This window comes from Orycteropus afer, unplaced genomic scaffold, assembly GCF_000298275.1.
Source record: "Orycteropus afer afer isolate SDZICR_OR568_19922 unplaced genomic scaffold, OryAfe1.0 scaffold00092, whole genome shotgun sequence".
NCBI classification, from domain to species: domain Eukaryota; kingdom Metazoa; phylum Chordata; class Mammalia; order Tubulidentata; family Orycteropodidae; genus Orycteropus; species Orycteropus afer.
Genome location: NW_006921679.1, coordinates 1,560,565 through 1,569,878, shown reverse-complemented (window position 1 = coordinate 1,569,878; position 9,314 = coordinate 1,560,565). Strand labels below are relative to the sequence as shown.

Sequence of the window (9,314 nt, the reverse complement as noted above, 5' to 3'; positions counted from 1 at the left end):
TCCAGGCTGAATGGTGGATTGTTCACTCACGGACAGTTGTAGGCAGCACAACAGAATCCCAATCCACAGAAGAATGTCCCTTTTCCCAGGATGTCCATAAATATACTGGAAGCAGGCCACACCCCTAGGGAAACTCCCTTTCAGTGGATTGGCTGCTCAAAACATATTCATCTGATCCCATCATGGGAATAACCACATCACAGTTGTTTAAACCACACAGAATTGTGGTCCAGCCAAGTTGACACACAGCTCTAACTATCACAAGGTGATTTGTGGATTATTCATTATTCTTAAATGTTCCATAGTATTCCATTGTATGAATGTACCATAGTTTGGTTATCCCTGTTGATGGACACTTAAAGTTGTTTCCATGTCTCAGCTATAGTGAATTGTGCTATGATGAACATGGGTGTGCATATGTCTGTTTGTGGCCTGGATCTCACCTCTCTAAGATATATTCCTAGTAATAGATTTGCTGGATCAAATGGTATTTCTATTTTCAATTTTTTAAGAAAACGCCACACTGTTTTCCACAGTGGCTATACCATTTTACAGTCCCGTCAGCAGTGTATAAGAGTTCCAATCTCTTCACACCCTCACCAGCAATTGTTATTTTCTGTCTTGTTGAACTTTGCTGTTATTGGTGGGGTGACATGATATCTCATTGTTGTTTTGATTTGCCTCTCTCTAATGGCTAATGATCAGAGCATTTCCTCATGTGTTTGTTGGCCACCTGTATATCATCTGTAGTGAAGTGTCTGTTCATGTCCCTTGCCCACTTTTGAATTGGATTATTTGTCTTTTTGGTGTTTAAGTGTTGAAGTTTTATGTAAATTTTAGAGGTAAGTCCCTTATCAGATATGTCATAGCCAAATATTTGTTCCCAATCCATAGGTTCTCTTTTTACCCTTTTGGAGAAGCATTTTGATAGTATTACCATTATTTTTTTTTGCTTGTTTTATCTTGGCCACATTTTCTATACTGAGGATTTATAAACTAGCCAAAATATCGACAAATAATTTAGATGCTGTGATCCGTTTGATGTGTATATAAAGTTTCCTTAATTCGGGAAAAATATTAAAATTAAAAACTTGTACACAGATGTTCATGGTAGCTTTATTTAGAATAGGTGAAAGCTGGAATAATATATAAATGCCCTTCAGTGGGTGAATGGTAAAACTGTGGTACATACGTACAATTATTGATTCATGCAACAATTTTGATGGATAGCAAGGGTACTGAATGATTAAAAAAAAAAAAAAAAAAAAGCCAGTCTCAAGAGGTTGCATACTATACTTATATAACATTTTGTAAATGACAGAAGTATAGAGATGGAAAACAAATGAGTAGTTGCCAAGAGACAGGAATAGGTGTGCATGGGTGACTGGAAAGGAGAAATGATGGAATGGTTTCCTGCCTTGATGGTGGTGGTAGTGATGTGAATCTGTACCTGGGGTAAAACTGCATAGAAACGCACATACACAAATGAGTATATATACAAATCGGTGCCATTTGAACGAGATTTGTAATCTCGTCAACAATGTTGCACGACTGTTGATTTCCTGAGGAGCTCTGGTAGTGTAGTGGCTAAGGCATGTGCCTGCTAACCGGAAGGTCAGCACTTCAAACTCACCAGCTGCTCCACGGAAGGAAGATGGAGTGATATACTTCCATAAAGATTTACAGTTTCAGAAACCCAGTGGGAGTCACTATGAGTTGGAATCAACTTGATGGCAGTGAGTTTGGTTTTTTTTTTTTGGTCAATTTCCTGGTTTTGATATTTTACTATGCTTATGTAAGGAGCTCTGGTAGCATAGTGGCTAAAGCACTTGACTGCTAACCAGAAGGCTGGTGGTTCAAACCCACCAGCCACTCCTCGGAAGGACGGTTGGGCAATCCTACTTCCGTAGTGATACTGCCTCGGAAACCCAAGGAGGGGTCGCTATGAGTCGGGGCCGACTCGACGGCACATAACAACAACAACAACAATGTAAGACCATGGGGGACGCTGAAGGGGAGGGTGCATGACACTGTCTGTTCTATTTTTGGAACTTCCATTTCCTTCCAAATAAACCATGTTAATTTTTAAAATCATATTTTCTTTCTCCCCCTACTCATATATTGTTTCAACCAAGGACTACATGCATTGTCCCTTCTACCATTCATTTAGGCCTCATCTCAGGCATTCGCTTTTCCTCATTTATCTGCAGCTTATAGACAGTTTGTGAAATGAGTGACTCAGATGAGGATGACATCCCCCAGCTGTCTGCCCACACCTTTGCAGCTCTCCAGGAATTTTATGAGGAGCAGAAGCAACACACTGACCCAGGCGGGGATGATAAATACAACATTGGAATAATAGAAGAGAATTGGGTAAGTAAATGCATTCCAGATCTCTCAGCGTGTACTGGCGTGGTGCCTCTTCTGCCCTTGGTCCAGTCTTTGTATCCCACCTAATTTTCTCTTCAAGGGCTGATATTCTTTTCAGAGAGCTAAACGCACAGTAAATGCAGACTTTCCTGGCTCTGACTACCAGGCTGGCTGGAGATCAGAGGAGGCTTTTCACTGAGGGGAACACTGAACCATTCTATCTGACACAACTGTGTGCTCTGTTCCTGCACACTGAGTGCCCCGTTGGTTTTTATGGAGCCCAGCATACCTTGTGGAGAGAGAAAGATACCATTGCAGGAAATGAGGCAACTGAAACTCAGCAGGCAGTGGACAATTGGGAGAGGCAGTTTTTAAGAAGATACTAATAGTTTCCAATATGTGCATAATATGTACTTTACTGGTATTTTAATAGTCCCAATAAAAGTAAGAGATAGAAGAGAAGAAAAACAAATTGAAGGAAACTCCTAACAGGCTGGAACCTTTTTTTGGCACGACTGATATGTAGATGGGGTGTGTTCTTCGATTGGAAGAAGCATATTTGTTCAAAGATTGTCTTGGTTTGTGATATTAGCAGTCATTGATACATGATGCCTAGATTCCATTCATTCATTAGGGGCTTGGATTAATGTAAGATAATTAAAGAGAAAAACTGAAGATATGTATGCATACATACTGGTATGTTTCTGTTATAGGTGCTAGGTGCCATCAAGTCAGCTCTGACTCATAGCGACCCTATGTACAACAGAGTGAAACACTGCCTGGTCATGTGTCATCCTCACAATCTTTGCTGTATTTGAGCCCATGATTGTAGCCAGTCTATCTTATTAAGGGTCTTCCCATTTTTCACTGACCCTCCACTTTACCAGTAATATATCAGACAGTGTTTCACTGTTATTCATAAGGTTTTCAGTTGCCATATTTTTCAGAAGTGGATGGTCCCATCTTTCTTCCCAGTCCATCTTTGTCTGGAAGCTGTACTGAAATCCGTCCACCGTGGGTGACCCGACTAGTATTTGAAATACTGGTGGCATAGCCGCCACCCTCACAGTAACATGCAAGCCACCATAGAACAACAAACTGGCAGATAAGTGGTGGTCAAGTAGAGAGTCAGCAAAGAAGGAGAAGGCCCTCAACAAGGTGGATTGACACAGTGGCTGCGGTGAGGGGCTCAAGTATAACAAAGGATTGTGAGGCTGGTGCAGGACCAGGCAGTGTTTTGTTCTGCTGTTCACAGTTGCTAGGAGTCGGAGCCAACTCCATGGCACCTAACAACAACACCCCTTTACCAAGCATGATACCCTTCCCCAGGGAATGTCCTTTCTATCAACATGACCAAAGTAGGTGAGACGAAGTCTAGCCATTCTTGCTTCCAAGGAGCACTCCAGCTGCATTTCTTCCAGGACAGATTTGTTCCATTCTTCTGGCAGTCCATGGTATTTTTAGTATTCTTTGCCAACACCATAGTTTATTAGGCATCAACTCTTCAATTTTTCTTGTTCACTGTTCAGCTCTCACATGCATATGAGGCGACTGAAAATACCATGGCTTGGGTTAGACACACCTTAGTCTTATAAGGTACACTGGTATTAAAAAAAAAAAAAAACCCACTGCCATCAAATTGATTCCAACTCATAGAAACCCCTGTTGGGTTTCCAAGGTGGTTAACCTTTATGAAAGTAGATTGCCCCATCTTCCTTCCATGAAGTGGCTGGTGGGTTTGAACTACCAACCTTCTGGTTAACTGTCAAATGCCTTAGGCACTGCACTACCAGAGCTCCTTACACTGGAATGGTAGGTATAAATTAACAGAACAAAGTTGACCACTCTAAAATGATTTCTAAACCCATTCCTCCACTCCAGCAATTGAGCCAGTTTTGGTATAGCCAGGAAACTGCTTTACGACTTGCAGAGGAAGCAATTGCCGTCGCTGGAGAAGGTGGCAGGTGAGATTCAAAGTATTGTTGTTGTTGTTTTTATCCTGATCTAAAGCAATATTGTAAATGTCCTTCCTTGATGAGAAAAAATCGTAGTCATGGTTTGCAGCAGAAGAGAAATTAAGAACTGCTTCAGCATTGAGTTTAAGGGGCTCTGGTGGCATAATGGGTAAGGCATTTGGCTGCTAACCAGAAAGTCAGTGGTTCAAACCCACCAAGTCCTCCATGGAAGGAAGATGGGGCAATCTACTTCCATAAAGATTTACAGCCTCAGAAACCCAGTGGGGATCGCTATGAGTCAGAATCATCTCGATGGCAGTGAGTTGGTTTTTTTTTCAGCAACACCATGTTTAGAGATTACTCAGAAGTCTCTTCATTGTGAAAGTTATCTTTATTCTCTAGTTAACATTTTCTAACCTGCTTCTTACCTTTGTACCCCTACCTAGAGTTTGCTTTAATAGAGAAAGTTGACCTTTCAGAAGTTTTAAGAATATAGGTTTTTTTATGTTAATTTTATTTTGATTTTGATCAGAACTTTACACGCATAAACCCAGCAATTCTACTCCAAAGTATATACTCAAAAGAACTGAAAGGAGGAACGCAAACAGATATTTGTACATCAATATTCGTTGCAGCATTGTTCACGATAGCCAAAAGGTAGTAACAGATTAAATGTCCACCAACAAATAAATGGATAAATTATAGTATATACACACAGTGGCATATTACTGAGCAAAGTGAAGTCCTGCTACTTGGATGAACCTAGAAATCATTAAGCTGAGTGAAATGTCAGTCACAAAAGGACAAATATTATATGATCTCATTGATATGAAATATCCACATAGAGAGAGAGAGACCAGAGTGTACTCATGGTTACCAGGGGTGGCAGGAAGAGAAGAAAGGATGGGGTCGTTGCTTAACGGGCACCAAGCTGTTTAGGGTGATGGAAACATTTGGAAACACATAGAGGTAATAGTTGTACAAGATGATGTTTGTAATCAGTGTCACTGCATTGAATATATAAAAGATGTTGGAACAGACAACATACTTAGCACAATCAACAGGAAAAACTTTGCATGTGTATAACTTAAAGAATATAATTGAAATATTTCTAAAAGAATAGTTAATAATAAAAAATCCAATGCTAATTTCTTTCTCACACCGCACCCCCCCCATTCAGTTCCGGTTTAGTTGATTCTTTTAGTATTTCTAGATAACATGTTTATGTTGCCACTTCTTGATTTTTCACTTACACTCTGTCATGCTCCCCCAGCTACCACTTATGTACATGCTTTCCATAACAGAGTTATGTCCTGAATTTCGTTAGAACAGGGTTTCTGTTGTTACTACTACATGTGTTCTTCACAGCTGAGCTTTTTACTTTTCATTTTCTGTACAGTTTTTTATTCTTCCTGAAGTAAATAATTGTCTTGTTTTTATTATTTCTGCCTACATATCATTAATTGGCTCTCATACTCTCTCCCAGTTGTCTAAGTCTCCAGTCAATAAGTTCAAACATATTTCAGCTTCTGGGGAAAAAAAAAAAACAAAATACTACTGCGTCTTAGAGCTTTGCAGCCTTTTGCTATCTGGATCGGATGCTTTCTGGGTTTGCTGCAGCTTCGATTGATATCTCCTGTCACCATCATGCTGAGGATTCCGTGTACCCCTTTCTCCTTTCAGACTCCCTGTTTCCTGTATCCCAGATCTTGATTTTTCTTAGTGCCTGACCTTATTTTATGGGCATGTCCTACAGTAGCTTCCAGAGAAAAGGTTCATGGGAGGAAATTTTGAAACTTTTCATGTCTGAAAATGTGTTTATTCCACCCTCTTGTGATGGTTTGGATACCTTATTCTAGGTTGGGAATAATGGCCTACATATGGTCTATTCCCCTGAATCACCATATTTTGACGGCATAGCCCCATTGTCTCCAGACTTCCATAGGTGATGTTGAGAAGTCTCACTCTGCTTTTTTTTTGCAGGAAACCTGTTTTTCTCCCATCCCACCAGCTGCACACTTAGGATTTTCCTTTTATCTCCAGAGTCCAAGGCATCACAGTGTGGAGCTCTCATGTATAATATTGCATATTTCATTCTCACAACTAATGTGCTTACCTTGGGGAAAATGATCTCAAATTATTGCTTTGAATTCTTCCCTTCTGTTTTTTCTGTTTCTCTTTTTGGGACTCCTATTATTTGACTGCTGGACCTAATCTAATTTTCTTTCTCTCCTCTTTATATCTTTAATCTTTTTTTCCTACTTCCTGGGAGAATTCCTCAACTTTATTCTCTAAACTTTTTGCTGTGTTTGCCATTTTTGCTACGATAGTTTATCTATAGCTTCCTTTTGCTCTTGGAACATTCCTCTGTTGTTGTATCTTGTTCTTCTTTCTGAGGATATTAATTTTAGAATTTTTAAAAAGTTTTCTACTCCCTGCATATTCTTTGTTTATTCCAATGTGCTTTGTTCTGTTTGTTTATTTTTGCCTCTAATATTAGGTGCTTTCCTTGAATGATTGTTGATCCTTGGCTCTTATTTAAGACCAACAGCTTATTCATTGCAAATACCCATTTTTCAATAACATAAATGGCAACTATACACATGGACCTCACTGAATACACAGGAATCAAATTGACTACATCTGTGGAAAGAGATGATGGAGAAGCTCATTATCATTAGTCAAAACAAGGCCAGGGGCCAATTGTGAAACAGACCATTAATTGCTCATGTGCAAGTTCAAGTTGAAGCTAAAGAAAATTAAAAAGAGTCCACAAGACATACTGGACACTGAGGACGGGAAAGGTGCCATATTCCCCTTGTTACACTTATATTCTACACCCTCTTGGTGAATGGAGGTGTGACCACCTCTCACTCCTACCTACCTTCTGGGCCAGCAGGAATTCCATCTCAGTCTGTGTGCTCTGAGGGAGCCTGGGTGCCCTGCCCTGCCTTGCTCAATTTTTTTTTCTTTTCTTTTTTCTTTAGTTTGTTTGTTTTTAAATTATTATTATTATTATTATTATTATTACCATCCTTTTTTATTGTTATTCTTTCTTAATCCCTTCTCAGGTTATAGTTTTCTCTTCCTGGTTCCCTTTTTTTTCTTTCTTGTGGTTCTCCCCATTCCTTGTTTTTCTTTTTGCATTTCCCCCCTCATTATTCTCCTACTCTATCTCTTTTCTCTTATTTCCCACTCCCCAGATATTGCAGTCCCTCCCCCCTTTTTCTATTCATGTCTCTTTTGGTTTTTAAAAATATTTCTTTAAATATTTTCTCTCATTTATTGCCTTTTTCTTTTTTTTTCCTATTTGTGGTAATTGTGCCTATGTATTTAGGCGGTGTGTTTTTTGTCCTCTTGATTTTACTTTTTTGATGCTTTTTCAATTGTTTTTGTCTGAGTGGGAGACAGCAACTATGCCCATATGACACAACCACACCCGTACCTCCTGCAGCTCCACTTCCTGAGTGAGAGCTGCCACTTCCTTCTGCACCAACTGGCCAGTAAACACGACCACCAATAAGAGCCTGACTCACCCTTAATTGCTTTTCACAAACAGTTAACAGAGATCAGTGCAGCCACTCTCATTCTCTATCACACCCACCAGGAGACAGGTGGTGACTGCATAGGTGCTGCCAGCTAGCAAATAGAGGAGCACGGCACCCTCCTTAGTCAGATACAGCCAAAGAAAATGAAAATCTTGGGTAAATCACTCCAACATACAGTCACCAATTAAATATAAATCAACAAAGTCACAGTGTCTTGGGAGAAAACAGACCATCACAGTCCACACAAAGAAGCAAGATAAAGCAGTAGAAATAAGGGAGCAGGATACAGACCCAGAACACATCCCTGAAGAAGAAGCAGCATTGAAACTCCCTAATAAGGAATTCAAAATAATCATATTTAGGTATCTTCAATGGATTGAGAGATAGATTGAGGAAAACACGGACCAAATTAAGGAAAACACGGACAAAACCCTAGAACAATTTTGGAAGAAAATGCAAGAACAAAATGACAAAATAAATCAAAAATTAGAAATGATACAAAATCTAGAGATAGAAATCCAGAAGATTAATACTAAATTTTCAGAAATAGATCACACATTAAAAGGGCAAAGGAATAGAATCGAATCAGTGGAAGACAGAATTAATGAGATTGAAGACAAATACCTGAATACTTCTTTGGAAAGGGATCAATAAGAAAACAGATCAAAACAAAATGAAGAAAGCTTCAGATTCATGTAGGATACCATCAAAAGGAATAACTTACCTGTAATTGGAATTCCAGAACAGGAAGAGAAAAATAAAACCACAGAGAAAATTGTCCAAGATTTGTTGGAAGATAACTTCCCTAATATGATAAAAGATGAGAATATATCCATTCAGGAAGTCCAATGAACCCCAAACAAGATAGACCCCAAAAGAAAATCACCAATACATATCATAATAGAACTCACTGAAGACAAAGAAAGAATCCTGAAAAAGAGTCCACAAAAGGCAGAATACAAGCTTGAGTATATCCCACCTGAATTGAGAGACCATCCGAAGAATAGATTTGATGCATTGCACACTAATGACTGAAGACCAGATGAGTTGTGGTAGGAAATCCCACATGAAGAAACCAAAAGGTCTTTAAAGAGACAGAAAAGAAAGACAAGACCAAACTGCATGTCAAAAGAGACTCTGAAACTTGCTTTTGAATGTAGAAGAACTAAAGCAAAAGGAAGAAATGATGAAGTAAAAGAGCTGAATAGAGGATGTCAAAGAGCAACTCAGAAAGACACAGTGAAGTATCATAATGAAATGTGCAAAGACCTGGAAGTAGAAAACTAAAAGAGAAGAACAAATCATCATTTCTCAAGCTGGAAGAACTGAATTAAAAATTGAAGGCCCTAACTCAGAAGGAAGGTTGGGCAATTACTTCTGTAGTGATACCGCCTCAGAAACCCAAGGAGGGGTCACTATGAGTCGGGGCCAACTCAACGGC

At 39.3% G+C, this 9,314-nt stretch overlaps 1 protein-coding gene across 1 annotated transcript in view; it reads left to right on the top strand.

Moving 5' to 3' along the window:
* Positions 1-2,099: 2,099 nt before the first annotated feature.
* Positions 2,100-9,314, top strand: part of EEF1AKMT1 (EEF1A lysine methyltransferase 1) — a 32,868-nt gene continuing 25,653 nt past the window's right edge. Inside the window, exons 1-2 of the mRNA XM_007942528.2 lie at positions 2,100-2,373; positions 4,252-4,334. Of these exons, the coding sequence (XP_007940719.1) occupies positions 2,230-2,373; positions 4,252-4,334 (227 nt within the window). The 5' untranslated portion in view covers positions 2,100-2,229. The remainder of the gene's footprint in view (positions 2,374-4,251; positions 4,335-9,314) is intronic.